This window comes from Solea senegalensis, linkage group LG16, assembly GCF_019176455.1.
Source record: "Solea senegalensis isolate Sse05_10M linkage group LG16, IFAPA_SoseM_1, whole genome shotgun sequence".
In the NCBI taxonomy this organism is placed as follows: Eukaryota; Metazoa; Chordata; class Actinopteri; order Pleuronectiformes; family Soleidae; genus Solea; species Solea senegalensis.
The window spans coordinates 724,174-740,270 of record NC_058036.1 but is presented as its reverse complement, the minus strand read 5'-3'; the positions used below and the strand labels follow the sequence as shown (position 1 = coordinate 740,270).

Genomic DNA, 16,097 nt, shown 5'->3' with positions numbered 1-16,097 from the left:
CCAGTGTCTCCGCTGTTCACTGACGTGTCCTCCCTGTCTCTGGTCTCACAGCCAGGTGCCATGCTGCCCGCAGGCCGCCGATGAGAAAACATGTCGTCTGACTTTTGCTCCAGAGATGGACTGGTGGTGGAGAGGGGCTCCGTGCCCCTGGACATCGACAACGTCCACATGCTTCTGCAGGGTGAGTCTTGAAAACCAGGAAAACCCAACTATCTAGCTCTGTGGTCTACATCCATGGTTCTTAAACTGTGGTGCGTGAGCTTTCTCTGGTGGAAGTACTGTTCTACTGTAAATACCAGGGAATGCTGCTGTAAGTGTGTCAGTGTGTAGGTCTCCAATTGATTTCTAAGTATTTGAAAGATCTAAAATTGATTCATAGACTGATCTTTTCATCTTCCTTTATCCTCTGCATAAACCTCGCAAGACATGCCCACAATAGTTAGCTCCAGTGAAGCTAACGGCTAAGATTTGTTCATTTCTTTGCCATCTGTGACTTCTCTGATGCTTCGTGTGTCACTGTTGTCGTCCTCTGATGAGCAAAGTTGCAGGTTAAGCCAAAAACGTTAATTAATTACCTGTCTTAATGTCTGATGCGTTTCTGGGCTGGATATTTTGAAAAGTCGGCAGGTTTTGAAAAAAACAAAAGAAAAACATGGACGCAAGTGTGTCTTTGGCTAGTCTTTGTTAGCAGTAGCTGTCGACAAACGCTGTCGCAACATGTCCACGCGATAAAAATGAAACATGAGTGTCAACCATTTTAGAATCCCATGTCGGGGTTGTGAGGGTGTTCCCTGTGATGTAAAAAGATGTCCCTCCTCAACTCGGAAATTCCGACTACAACTGGAACGCACCATGAACGTAACATTTCTATCCATCGAGTTGATATCCAGCCTCCAGCAGAGATTGGTACAGCACCCCCTACTACCCTCATGTGGAGGATACAGCGGTAGAAGATGGATTGATACTGGAAAGCAGAGAAACGGAGCTTAAATTGGCGCCCGTGCGCTTGTCGTTGCGGTAGAACCTCGGGGACGTCCGCGGAACGAGTGTCCGATCCCGGGCGAGATTCACCGGCGCGTCACACTTTTGTGACGTCAGCTTCTCAGTAAACGGTTGAATAACTGCCAGAGATGGAAAGTGAAAGTTATTTTGGAAAAGAACTCACTCATTGAACATTTATTTGACAATTCTACAGCCATAACATCCAAATAAATCCATGATTATCATGATGGTCATCAGAGGGTTAAAGTGTGAAACCAGCAGCGTGAATAACGTCTCTGATCATCTGTAATTTGTAGACATCGCAGACTCATATATGGACATCTTTTTTTCTCCTTCTTTTATCTCCTCCTCCTCCTCCTCGTCCTCCTTTCTTGCATCATCCCTGCTGTTTCTTCCAGCCTCTGTTCATTATGCTGCAGATTTTTACTTTCATTCTTTTCAGGTTACTCTCCTCTGAGCGGCTGATCTATTTTTAAGGCATGACACTCCCACCCATTTAAGAACAAACTGCCCTTTGTTGAGAAGCCTTGTAAAGTGTTTTTTTTTTCTTTTTTTCCCCAATTATGTCATTTCCAGCTGGCACAAGTTGCCAGAGTCGATGATGTCAGACAAACGCCCCCCCAACAACAAGCCAGCAATGTTAAAGACGACCAGGGGAGACTCAGTGAATACTGTGTGTGTTCACTGTTGTTTTCATTCGTTATTGGCATCAAAACACAGAGCTTCTTTTCTGCTGGATTCTGTAAACACATTCGCAGACGTCTTCAAGAACAGCGGCTTCGTAGATAAACACGATCCACTGAACCTGAATTGATCAGTGACCAATGATCGGACAAACACGCTTGTTGACGTTTTCCAGGAGCGATGACGATCTAGTGATCAGGGTTCCCACAGGTCCTTGAAATCTTTGAAAGCTGGGATGCACATGGGTCATTGGAGGTGCTTGAGAGAAGTTAGGCTGCGCAGTGGGTCGCTTAAAATGGCTGCCATGTTGGATGCACGCAAAAGTTGCTGGACTTCGCTTCTCTGTCGCCATCGTGTCAAGCCCCGCCTCTAGCACGCCAAGGGGGAAACGACACATTTGTGATTGGTTCCCCTGGGACATTCCACACCTGGGTCCCTGACACTAAGGCAGAACCAATCGAAAACAGAACTGGCCAATGGACACTGCGCTTGACATCTTGCTCCAGAGTCTGTAAAATGGAGTTCTTTCCATCTGCCTTCGATTGATTTTGCCTTCAGGGCCCAGGATGTGAAGCATGAGAGGAAATACAGTTTAAAATTAGGCTGCGACTATCAAGCAATTGATTCATCAACTTAAACTTGGTTTCTGTGATTTTTCAGCTTCTTAAACGTAAATATTTTCTGTTTTTTTTGCTCCATGTAACAAAGAACTGATTAAAACTGAATCATTTTGGTTTGGTGGACAGAAACAAGACGTTTCCAGGTAAAAGATTACTCGATTCATTGAGAAAATAATCAAAAGATGAAAGACGATTATGGAAATGATCGTTAGCTGCAGCCCTAGATTCACGCACACTGTCAAACCAATGCATTAAATGATTTAAAGAGTTAAATTAAAGTTCCTGGCTCAGAATTTCGTCCTCTAATCAGAGCATGACAAGCTGCCATGTGGCTTTGGAAGAGGAAGAAAATGCAAAATCAAAACACAAGACTGCAGTCTGTGTCGCTCCGGGGCAGCAATAGTGAAAAATAAAGGTTGTGCCATGTTCTGCGCTCTGAGTGGGTGATTTTAGCTCCGCCCCCTTCAGCTGCAGTAATGAGCACATGTGTGTCAAACAGCGATTTTACCTTGTGCTAGTAATTCACTCGTCTGTCATTACTCCTCCTAAAAAGTCCCTGGCATAATTAGATAGAAGTAATACACGACACGTGGGAGAGCGCCGAACTCTGTCAACATTCAATTTCCACTCAATAAAATCCTGCACACTGCACTCCCATGATGCATCATGGAAAACAGACTTTAAAGGTCAAGTAAAATGAAGGCAAAAATTAAAGATGAACTTATTTCTATTCGCCTGATTGTAATTTGGAACTTTGGAGTTGAAGTTGATCACGTCCCAGTTTATTTACATAAAGTCATAGTTAAGGGATACATGTTTTACACTTTACAATAAGGGTCACAAGGACCATTAGTAAAGGGTATAGTAATGGTTAAATGCTTAATTTTAGTTATGCTTATTTACACTTATAAGCGATGCATGTTTTTCACTTTACAATAAGGGTCACAATGAACATTATCAAAGGGTTTAATAATGGTTAATAAATTCTTTATTATAGTTTATTAATGCTTGTTTTGCACTCCCTTACATTAATAAAGTCAAAGTTAACTCTTAAGAACAAGGGTCACAAGGAACATTAATAAATGGTTAATAAATGCTTAGTTGTAGTTGAATAATGCTTCTTTACATTTAAAAGCCATAGTTAAGGGATGCATGTTTTACACTTAAGAACATTAATAAATGGTTAATAAATGCTTAGTTGTAGTTGAATAATGCTTCTTTACATTTAAAAAGCCATAGTTAAGGGATCATGTTTTACACTTAAGAACATTAATAAATGGTTAATAAATGCTTAGTTGTAGTTGAATAATGCTTCTTTACATTTAAAAGCCATAGTTAAGGGATGCATGTTTTACACTTAAGAACATTAATAAATGGTTAATAAATGCTTAGTTGTAGTTGAATAATGCTTCTTTACATTTAAAAAGCCATAGTTAAGGGATGCATGTTTTACACTTAAGAACATTAATAAATGGTTAATAAATGCTTAGTTGTAGTTGAATAATGCGTCTTTACATTTATAAAGCCATAGTTAAGGGATGCATGTTTTACACTTAAGAACATTAATAAATGGTTAATAAATGCTTAGTTGTAGTTGAATAATGCTTCTTTACATTATAAAGCCATAGTTAAGGGATGCATGTTTTACACTTAAGAACATTAATAAATGGTTAATAAATGCTTAGTTGTAGTTGAATAATGCTTCTTTACATTTATAAAGCCATAGTTAAGGGATGCATGTTTTACACTTAGTAAGCGGGACGCAACATGAACACCTTTAGCGTTTCGTTGCTAGCTTAACTGCTACCTTGGCTGCAACATGACCAACAAATGTTGTGTATGTGTTTCCACACAGTTGACTTCACTCCAGAGTGAGTGAGGTTAGAGGACGGCAGCAGAGCCAGCCTTTGTTGCTCCTCCGCTCAGCATCACCCTCTGGCATTTTAAGCATTTTTAACACTTTCTTCTCTCCATGTTTTTCCACGTTGTTTTACTGACAGGGCGGAGTTTGCTGTAGTTACATAAGAAAGTAAACGTTTCTCCGCTGGTGACATTTAAACTTTTTAAAGAGGCACATTTTCCAGAAAGTGTGGCAGAAAGTAAGTTTAAAGCCTGCTGCAGGACGATCCTGTACCGACAGGTCTGAACTGAAAGCGTCTGTGAGTCAGATTATTATTTTTTTTAAGGGGGGGGGGTGGAGCCTCTGGTGAAGTCACCTGCCTCTGTGTATGCAGGAAATGTAGAGTCTGTGCTGGATTAGATAGAGCAGATATTCACACATGTATCTGTCTCCTGCAGAGTCAGAGCAGTTAAAGATCTTTTTTTTCCACTAGAAAGATGAGGGTTTTTTAACGTTGATGTGGTAACAGTTACTGCAGAGGCAGCATGAGTGAGCCCATCACAGGTGAGTCTATCCGTAACACCTTAAAATGATGATTTATTCACTTTAAATGAATGCTGTTTTAACTCAGTATGCAAACATGTCATTCAGGCTTTAGTTTGTACATCATTCAGGGGTTTATAAAGAGTTAAGTGTTTACTGCAGGACTGGAGAACATTAATTAACCTTAATTAATGCTCCTTGTGAGCCTTAAACAACCACACTAAACACGTGGGATAAAACATATGTCTCCAGATTTACAGTAAGTTAAGTGATGCTTATTTTTCCCACCCTTAGATTTGTGAAGTCATAGTTAAGGTATAATTTACAATAGGGGTCACAATGAACATTAATAAAGGGTAAGAATGGTTAATACATACTTTATTATAGTTAAATAATGCTTATTTACATTTATAAAGTCATAGTTAAGGGATGCATGATTTACATTTAAGAATAAGGGTCACAGTGAACATTAATAAAGGTATTATAATGGTTAATATATGCTTTATTATAGTTAAGTAATGCTTATATACATTTTTGAAGTTATAGTTAAGGTATAATTTACAATAGGGGTCACAGTGAACATAAATAAAAGGTAAAAATGGTTAATAAATACTTTATTATAGTTAAATAATGCTTATTTACATTTATAAAGTCATAGTTAAGGGATGCATGATTTACATTTAAGAATAAGGGTCACAGTGAACATTAATAAAGGTATTATAATGGTTAATATATGCTTTATTATAGTTAAGTAATGCTTATATACATTTTTGAAGTTATAGTTAAGGTATAATTTACAATAGGGGTCACAGTGAACATAAATAAAAGGTAAAAATGGTTAATAAATACTTTATTATAGTTAAATAATGCTTATTTACATTTATAAAGTCATAGTTAAGGGATGCATGATTTACATTTAAGAATAAGGGTCACAGTGAACATTAATAAAGGTATTATAATGGTTAATATATGCTTTATTATAGTTAAGTAATGCTTATATACATTTAAGTCATAGTTAAGGGATGCATGTTTTACACTTAAGAATAAAGGTCTCAAGGAACATTAATAAAGGGTATATTATTTTGTACTCCCTTAGAGTTCTAAAGTCAAAGTTAAGGGATGCTCGTTTTTCACTTTACAGTAAGGGTCACCAGGTATTTTAATAAAGTTAAAGGATGATTAAGTAATGGTAAATTACAGTTAAGTAATGATTATTTAGTGCTATATTAAATTTTTTAAATATTAAATGAAGTGTCACTTGAGAGAAACACATTTTCAACTTTGCTTTCTTTAAGTTTGCACCAGGAACATTAATAAGAGTTAAGAAATGCTTAATTATACTTAAATAATGCTTATTTTCTACTCCCTTACATTTATAAGGTCATAGTTAAGGAAGCGTGGTTTGTGCACTTTGCAATAAGGGTCACAAGGAACACTATTAAAGGTAAAGGATGCTTAAGGGAAACACATATTTTTAACTTTGTTTCCTTTAAGTCTCCACAAATTTCCCTTTTATTTAAGTAATGCTTATTTTCTACTCCTTTACATTTATAAGGTCATAGTTAAGGCATGCATGTTTTTCAATAACAGTCACCGGGAGCATTAATAAGGTATATGTATAGGTAATAAGTGTGCTTAAGTAATGCTTAATTATTGTACTTTATAAGTACTTTAAAGACACAGAAATATGTAATAAACATTCACTAAGGAAAGCTGTTAATGTCATTTTTAAACTGACATTAACAGCATCTTTATAGACCCTTTGATGATATTAATAAATACTTAGTTAAAGCAGTAGTTACCCATTAGTAAATACTTATAACAGCATTCAGTAATGTTAATTCATGTGCCCTCTAATGTGTTATAAAACTACTTTTGTATAGAATATTGTGCACAGTGATATTTTAAACTTTATATTCAAGTCCAAATGTACAAACATTGTTTCCTCATGAGCTTATTAACTTTAAAAGAAAACATTACGAGTTCCGCTGACCACTTATCAGTGTTTTTGTTTTGTTTTTTATCAGTAACTAAATCAAAAGTCAAACACAGTTTGTTTAAGAGCTTTCAGACCTGATATGGAAGAAAGTTTGAAAGTGCCGAGTCATGCTTCATGCATCATTATGTTTGGTCTACGTTGGTGGTGATCAGATATGATTCTGTTGTTAAGTTGACTTGAGTTTTTCTTCATTACACTGTTAAAAATGTCAATATTACAAATGTAAACAGCGACTCCAAGCCTGTCTGGTCGCTCCAAAACTCTGGACTTAAAATAATTCTTCTGGCAAAAGCTCAAGTGTGTCACGTGTCTCTGGTTTCATTTATCCAAAGAGATGCTTCACAATTTTAGTTTTCTTGTTTTTGAGTGTTTCTGTCGCCCGTCCTGTCCTTTCATCGATGACACCAGATTAATTATCCTAAAACGCGCGTGTGTCGTCTCTCTGTGATTAAGATTAGACTGCGACTGAACTGGAGTCAGTGGGGGAGAAAAAATAGTCCATTAGCTTTTTTTGGTAAGACACGAGGAGGAGCTCAGCGTGCAGGAGAACTGACCTCTGCAATATTATTATACTGCTGTGATGAATGAAGTAAACTGTCAGGAAACAGCCTTAACATTGAATTTTTACTCGTTTTGGAGTGAATTTAGCTCAGATTAAAATGCTATTTAAGGTTGTTTTTAAGCCAACAGCAGTGATACTGTAAAAAAGAGTGAGTAGATATTAGGAGGACAATAATGGAGAACGAGGACTGGATTATATGTGAGACTCTTCATGCTGTGAGTGACCTGAATGACTTCATTGAGCCGTACAATGGTGAGTGATGCTGACACGACTTTAACTCTCCATGCTGAAACTCCTCTGTTCTCGCCACAAGATTTAATAATAATAATTAGCTTTTTTTATTAGGAAGAATAGATGAACCTGGCAAATCCTCCATGTTACAAAAAACTAAAACTAACTAGGACTGCATGCAGTCACTATCGGGCCCTCACGTCCCCACACAAGTGCAGCAGTTCCCTGACCTCACTTTTGAATCCGCACAACCTTTCGACAACTTTTCACCTTTGATGTGGACGCCAAGATTCCAAATGGCCGACTTCCTGTTGAGTTGAGGCCATGGTTCCTGACGACTTTTTTGTTCGTCTTGGTCGATAACGTCTTCCCACCAAGTTTCGGGAAATTCGGTGGGAATCAATTTTGCCTCTGTTTTCACCTTAGGGGGCGCTATAGAGCCCTTGAGCAACGCACAGGTCCGGGAACTATGCCAATATCTCATTTTCACCAGACCTGACCTCCATGCCAAGTTTCAAGAGTTTTATGATTTATGTTAGGGGCCGTTTAAGAAGAACTAAACTAACAAAGATTTACCAAAGACTAAAGCTAATAAAAACTAGCAAACTCTCTCTAAGAACTAATTCAAATAAACTCCTTTTAGACAACAGGAAGTAAAAACTCTGCTAAACCTGCTGGTTGCAGCTGGGTTTCTGCTGATCTGTGCTTGTCGAGTCCTGACTCACAGTAATAACCTGCTTCCACACGGTGAACGTCTGCTGACTTTCACAATAGGTTGTGCAAAAACAGTTTGAGCGCTCACTGTTTACATGGTTTACTCGTCTGACAGCTGAGAGACACCTGTCAATCACACTCAACCAGTGGCTTTTGTCTTTAGGGCTCTCACAGTCTTCACTTTCATGCAGCCTTTTACTTAAATATCTGTTTTTGATATTTTTAAGATCAATTTTGCATCATAAATATGCTTATTATTGTGAAATATTTCAGAATCAATCTGCAACAATTATTCCATTCATTGATTATCAGTGCTTTTTTTCAATTTCAAAAAAGTATGTGATTTTTCAGCTTCTTAAATGGGAATATTTTCTAGTTTCTGTCATTTTTCAGCTTCTTAAATGGGAATATTTTCTAGTTTCTGTCATTTTTCAGCTTCTTAAATGTAAATATTTTCTAGTTTCTGTCATTTTTCAGCTTCTTAAATGTAAATATTTTCTAGTTTCTGTCATTTTTCAGCTTCTTAAATGTGAATATTTTCTAGTTTCTGTCATTTTCAGCTTCTTAATATTTTCTAGTTTCTGTTATTTTTCTGCTTCTTAAATGGGAATATTTTCTAGTTTCTGTCATTTTTCAGCTTTAAATGGGAATATTTTCTAGTTTCTGTCATTTTCAGCTTCATTTTCAGCTTCTTAAATGGGAATATTTTCTAGTTTCTGTCATTTTTCAGCTTCTTAAATGGGAATATTTTCTAGTTTCTGTCATTTTTCACCATTTAAGATAAAAGCCAATACAAGGTCGGGCTGTTGTCTAACCTGCTTTGATTCCTGCTGCGTCCATGGTTACAAATGTACAAATCTGTGAGTTACAAGTTCTTCTTCTTCTCCTTTTTGAAACAGTGGAACAAGAGCAGATCCAGAAGAGGACCTTCACAAACTGGGTCAACGCTCAGTTGGCAAAGGTGAGTCCTGTCTCTTAACCCTTGACCTTTCTGTATTTGTGAGGAAACTGTTATTGTAAACTACACTGGACGTGTGAAATGAAAAAGGTAATTTATGCACAATCGTTTCCAGTCCCTGAGTGGATGCAGCTTCACACTGTTGTGCAGATGAGCGTGAACGTGTGAGGACATGAATGATGGATCAGCGGTTGCATATTCTCTTCATGTACAGTTTGTGTAACAGTCCTCATGTGACCTGATTACTACACTTTTAATGTTGACATTGCAGTACATCATAATTAAGAGTAGAACATGTGTAAATGAAGAATTGAAATTTGTTATTGTGTAGCCACTTAACACAAGACGTATATAATAAAGTCTGACGTGGGAGAGTGAGTGCTTTACAAACTTCCCTTTTTACGCAAGAAATTGAACAAAAACTGTATCAAATCTTTGTCAGTGTAAGTCTGCGACATCTTATCTCACTTTTAAACACAGTTTACCGCCTCACAGTGGAGGTCAGCTGTGGAGGACGGGGGACACAAATATAGCACTGCAGAGCAAGGTTCACAGCACGCAGACGGACAGCGACAGACGGCCACTCCCCTCCCCTTTCCTTCCCACCATCAGCCGCCAATCACAGCAGCCCCAGGCTCCGCCCACAGACGTGCAGTGGAGACTGTAGCTCAGGGTGCAGATCACTGTTAATCCTCTGTGTGGTTGCTCACATGAAGCCGTCACAGTTGTGGTAATTTGCACAACACAGACTTGACGTGCTGTCGCCCAAAACGTCAGAGAAGATCACTGATTTCTTTAAAGTTAGTTCTTTACTTTGCGGGACGTTTAAGATGATTTGTAGCTGAGTATATAATAATACAGCCCCTGAAGTTCAAACAACAAAAACTTTTTGTTAACATCTGCTCAAATTCAGTCACTTTAGAGCAACTTTTTCCTCTTTATTATTAGGACACATCTGTTTTTATTCAGAATATTAGTTCATTTCATCACCTGTGCAGTACTTTAAACTACATTTATTAGGAATGGGAATTGAAAATGTTGTTTTGTTTCTGACATAGATGTTGTGGTATAATCTGGAGGAGACTAATGCAGTGTGCAGTTGTTTTAGAGACACGCAACACTGTGTCATGGTGAAGATATTGAACATTTTACTTTGTCAGTGTTGTCATCTGTAGACGGTCCCTGACTGCTGGAGAATGAATTCACAATTTCATTCATCATGACACAAAGCAGGAGGAGTCAGTCCTGGTCCTTTCTTTGTAAAGCACTTTAAAAACAGCCACGGTGAAACAAAAGTGCAGAACAGGATCATAAATAAAAGACAATAAAAGAAATCATTCCTATTTTTCATTTACTCTATAACGTTCACACAAAACAATTACGATATTACGTGTAACGATTAAAACAAAAATATATAAAATGCCGTTACTGTTTACTCTACCTGGCGTGCAAATATTTCATTTTCATTCATATTTTGCAGCTTTTTCATTTTATGTACATGTATTTCTATTTTTTAATCTAGTTAAATATTATTATTGTTATTTTTAAAACATTTTGAGCAGTTTTTAACCTCTGTGTGTATCCTAATAAATACATTTCTCTATTCTTGAGACTGACGAACAAGGTTCTGTTCAACTACAATGACACTAAAGCTCTTATGTTATTGTGCGTGCGGCAGCGGCGGCCACCATGTCGCATCGTGGATCTCTTCAACGACTTCCGCGATGGCTCCATGTTGCTGGACCTGCTGGAGGTGATGAGCAACCAACACATCGTGAGTTCCTGTTTCTCTTTAAAGTTATAACTCGTTACTGTGATTTTTCCCTGCGACAGCCGACACACACACCCTCTCACCCTCTCACCCTCTCACCCTCACTGACTGATGCTCTGTGGTGTTGTGTCCGCAGAGTCGTGAGAGAGGCAGAGGCGTGTTCCAGCACAGGAGCAACATAGAGAAAGCCCTCGCCTTCCTGAAGAAGAAATCGGTAAATGAACCTTTTTAGCTCTAATTGTACAAAACTATAGAAAGTGAAGGCACGTGGAGCATGAACGCGGCTGCACGCGACCGCCTAAACGGACAGAAATTGGCACTCAAATCAGAAGTGGCGGAAACATTTTGTTTGCAGATTGTTTTACAGATTTCCGGTTTTGTCTCCTCAGATTAAACTCGTCAACATAAACATTCCTGACATCATTGATGGCAGACCGTCCATCATCCTGGGCCTCATATGGACGATCATTCTACAGTATCACGTGAGTTCAGTATTTTTCACTGGCTTTTCTTGACACTGGGATTAAAACTAGTTCCTCAGTTGCTGCCTCGGTTCTTTTGTTTCATTTTTATAGACATTCCCTGTTTTTATCTCTGTCTCAGATCGAGGAGTTGGCCAGCAGCCTGTCCTTTGACTCACGTCAGTCCTCCATGGAGTCTTTGGCCAGTCTGGACTCTCGCTCCACTCTGTCGAGCTGCCGCTCGGCCAGCAGCAGCCCACTTCCTCCCCGCGGCTCGCCGCTGCACGCGCGCTTCAGGGTTTCTGCCAAGAAGGCGCTCCTGCTCTGGGTCAGGGAGCAGTGTCACAGGTCAGCACCTGCTCGACTGAACAGTGAAAATCATCGCAGGCCACAACAAAAACAGTGTAGTGGCAAAAAAAATCCACAAGAAATATCAAGAGATTTGATTTGAAATGAGCTTCAGGTTTTAGCAGCAGATTTTACTTGAACTCCAACGTATCTTTGGTAAATAGTAATCAAATAGTAACCTTTCCTGGACTCAGTCTGGTCACTCTGGACGAGTTGATGATTAAAAGCTACCAAAAGCGTCACTTAATGTCACATGGTGTTGGCACTAGGGGGCGACAAAGTGTCGCATGGTGGACTTTAGTGGTAACGGGGCTGATTTGCGTTCCTCAGAGCCGGCTGTACCATCAGCGTGAAAGACTTCAAAGCGAGCTGGAGGAGCGGTGTGGTCTTCCTCGCCATCCTGTACGCTCTGAGGCCCGACCTGGTGGATCTGTCCAAAGCCAGAACCAGGAGCAACAAGCAGAACCTGGAGGAAGCATTTGGCATCGCCGAGAGAGAGCTGAGGGTTCCCCGGCTGCTCGAGCCCGACGGTGAGCCACCAAACTACTGATTTATCCATATTGTCCATTTATAATTCAACTAAAGAGGCTCAATGTACACGTTAGACTTTAGTAAATGTGTTTCTGTGGAGATCATATCTGTGGAGATCATATCGGTGGTGAGAGTCACTGACAAATGTGATTAAATGAATTCAGATGTATAATAATAATAATGGTAATGATAATAACGTGTGACATTACAGACCCCTCAGGGTTCCTTTGAGTCAACACTGTGGGAACATTGTAGTAATAAAATAAAGTGGTGTGAACTAAAGTACAGTCTAATGGTTACACCCTCAGCACTGAACAGCAGGGCCTGGACTTTATTTTCTTATTTTCATCTGCTAAAGAAAACAATTCATTCCACATAGATTCTTTCTCAGTTTATAATTATGAGGCGTGGAATTCTGTTCAGTGTTTCATGTCAACATCATTTTCATGTTTTCACTGCATTATTTCAACTTTTCATCTCATCGTCAACTTTTTAATGCCCTGATTTAGATTTGTGTAATTTTACAAGTGACTTTTTAATCACACGGTATTGACTTCTTTTTAACTAGACTATCTATATGTATATATATATATATATATATATATATATATATATATACATATGTGTGTATTTTAGATTTTTGATCTCATAATTTCATTTAAAATTATATTTTTTGTCAATTTTTTAAAACTTTTTGGCGACAATGGGACGATATCAAGAGGACATCCAGATAAATAATAATTTTTTTACTAAAGCGTTTTTCTACACATGTCAAAAGTTAAGTAGCAGCGTAGCAGGAACTAAGGTAATGCCATGTGAATATTATCATTATTGTTATTATTGTTGTTATTTATGGTAATGATTGTGAAAGTGCTGAGTGCAGCTGAGGCAGAGCCGTGCCCACTGAGCCTGAGGGCGAGTGAGAGATCTGTCTGCTGACTCTCTCTCTCTCACACACACACACACACACACACGCACACACACACACACACACACTCTGTTTGCTGTATAAAAGCGCAGGCTTCTTTCACTTTGCTCCGACTGTTGACTCGTTAGCGGACGCGAATGAGTGCATGGTTTTTGTCTTGTAAAAGGAGCGGGAGGTTACACCTCCATTCCTCAGACTCACCTGCTGCAGGACACGAGCTCTAAACAGAGCGTGTGACGGTGACAGTGACAGTGACAGTGCGTGGTATACATATGTATATGTGTACATGGTAGAGGAGAGTCAGTGTGATCATGGAGGACTTTGATGTGGATGCAGATGTGGACGTGCGGGACCCCGATGAGAAGTCCATCATGACCTACGTGGCTCAGTTCCTGCAGTACTCCAGAGAGCTGCCGCTGACGGAGGAAGAAATGCAGGTATGTGTGTGTGTGTGTGTGTGTCAGTGTTGGTGGTGATTAAACAGCTCAGGGGGCATTTTTAAGGTTGTTAAGTCACTGCAGTGTTGTGTCACAACGACAACAACAACAACGACAACATTTGACCTGCAGGTCACAAAGTTTAGAATCATTTGGAATCGGCGAATGAAAAAATATGAATTTAAAACAATGCAATTTGTAACTGAATACTTATGTTACCCAGGGTTTATGGTTATGGTCTAATGCTAATTCATGTCTTTAGATTCTCAAACCCTGGGTCGGGACCCACAGATGGGTCACCGGGACATTTATTGTGCCTCTCCCAAACATCCTTATTCCAGAATTTTCCCAACCTCTTTAGTTCAGATTGATATGTATACGTTTAATAGCAAATAAACAACTTTATTTTCTTTTAAATGGATATAAAGTGTAATGCAGACTAGATTTAAAAACATATATATAAAGTGTAGATAATATATATACAGTATATGATATCATTATTATTATTGTTGTTGTTGGTGGATTCCTCTTACAGGTTTCAGTGGTAAATAACTGGTGTATAATTAAGCATTTTCAAATTGCAGTTAAAAACAAACCATTAGTTTTATTTTGTATTTAAAACAATTACAGTGAATATTGGGTTGTAAAAAGTTCACTTTTCCTTCCCGAGAACATTCAGACGTGAGGCTGGTGTGAGTTTTATGTTGAAGAATCCTAAACATCCTCTCAAACATGTCGTGTTAAACGCGTAAACACGAGGCAGCGGAACAGCAACATGTGTTCTTTTTAAATGGACGCCACACAATCACCTGATCAACTGTGATGTTTGTTTATACAGATGCAGACACGTGTGAGGAAGATCACATCAGATTAGATTATCAGTCTGCTCTCTGCTGAATTACAGCAGCAATAACAGCTTTGTTTAAAAGTTCTGCCTGCGTCTGTTTTTCTTTTCTTTTCTTTCTTGCCTTCAGTTATCTCTGCCATTTCATCCATTTCCTTTTTCATAGTAACATGATCTTTTGGGGGTTTCTGTTTTCTTTGCATCACTTTGTTTCCATCTTTCTTTGTTTCTTTCTGTTTTTCCTCTTGTTCCTCGCAGACTCAGTATCTGACGCCCGTGTGTCCTTCTCCTGTCAACCTGCCTGTTCACTACACTCCTGCTATCTCTGCTTCTCCTCTGCGACAGGTAGCATTTCATCCCTCCTCTTTCACCTGTTCACACATCATTACTCTCATAATCCAGAGAGGGATTACATTAGGTAATTGTTGTGTTAGATTATTATAAAACTAACAATAAAATGAATACTGACCTGCCAACCTACCTACATATCGATCTACTGACCTTCCTTCCAGTCTATCTTTAACTTAACTTTAGTTTCCTGTTGTAAACGTCTGTGTAAGAGTGAGATAAAGACGTGAACATGTTCTCCTGATATCACAGAGTAACTCGCTGTGACTCTTTTGTTGAGTGGCTAAAATCTGTTTTTCCTCATGTCCACGTTAGCAGCGATGTTTCTAAGTGATGTTTTGCGTGAACCTGCGTTACCTGTGTCACAGTGCCACACCCCCCCGTCACCAGTTTGTGTTTTAACATTCCAGAGGTTAGTGTTGTGTTCCTTCAGCGTGTTTGGAACAAACAACATCAGCCTCAGCTGAGTCACACCCTCTAAATCAGCCACGACAATCCTTTTGATAAACACCGGCGAACAACTTTAGATTAAATTTCTGACAATTAAGTATCTTGAAGTAACGCCAGGAAAAACTTACTGTGTTGAGACGTCTGCTGTACTTCATTGATACAGAGAGAGAGAGAGACAGAGCGCAGTCGCTCCGAGCCAAGATAATTCTCAAATCACATGGTGGCTCACGGCAGGACTCATCATGCACAATTGAACTTGTCCGCCCTGTTCTTTGGGACAGAGTCCAAAACCACAACTGAGGGTGTGTCTCCCTCTGCCTCCCATGAGACCCATGCAGCGTGCGGCGTCACCCTCCACTCGGCTCCAGCAGGGTTCTCCTGCACGCTGGACAAAACACCTGTCGGATCAGGTTTCCCCGGGGACATCAGCATGTCCATGTGCTGCTGCTGCAGTCATGCGAGATTTGAATCCGCCCTGGAGCAGTGTTTATGTAGTCACTCTGCAACGATTGTGCAAGAAAATAGGTTGAAAATAAAGCTTCGACACTCTCTGCCCTCTTATAGACATTGGGTGAAAAATAACCCAGGGTGAGGTTGGAAATAAAGTATGTTTTTCACTCGTCAGAACAAGGCAACACTGTGCCTGTTGCAGCTGTGTCGCCAAAACAAACATGCGTGTGGGCTCGGTGCTCTGCTGTGCACAGACTTGCTGCCAACGTGGCACATGTTTGGTTGTATGGGAGAATTCCTCAAAACTGGTATCACGGGGATCGATTTCTGGATTAATTGACGTGTCTTTGGTCCACTGAAGGTCAGAAAATGGTGA

At 39.3% G+C, this 16,097-nt stretch overlaps 1 protein-coding gene across 1 annotated transcript in view; it reads left to right on the top strand.

The window, feature by feature from the left end:
• LOC122783093 (nesprin-2-like) overlaps positions 1 to 16,097 on the top strand; it is a gene marked incomplete at its 3' end in the record, with an annotated part of 34,847 nt that overhangs the window by 7,108 nt on the left and 11,642 nt on the right. Inside the window, exons 3-11 of the mRNA XM_044047741.1 lie at positions 52 to 181; positions 9,095 to 9,156; positions 10,832 to 10,927; positions 11,061 to 11,138; positions 11,314 to 11,406; positions 11,528 to 11,733; positions 12,064 to 12,263; positions 13,529 to 13,629; positions 14,732 to 14,818. Of these exons, the coding sequence (XP_043903676.1) occupies positions 91 to 181; positions 9,095 to 9,156; positions 10,832 to 10,927; positions 11,061 to 11,138; positions 11,314 to 11,406; positions 11,528 to 11,733; positions 12,064 to 12,263; positions 13,529 to 13,629; positions 14,732 to 14,818 (1,014 nt within the window). The remainder of the gene's footprint in view (positions 1 to 51; positions 182 to 9,094; positions 9,157 to 10,831; positions 10,928 to 11,060; positions 11,139 to 11,313; positions 11,407 to 11,527; positions 11,734 to 12,063; positions 12,264 to 13,528; positions 13,630 to 14,731; positions 14,819 to 16,097) is intronic.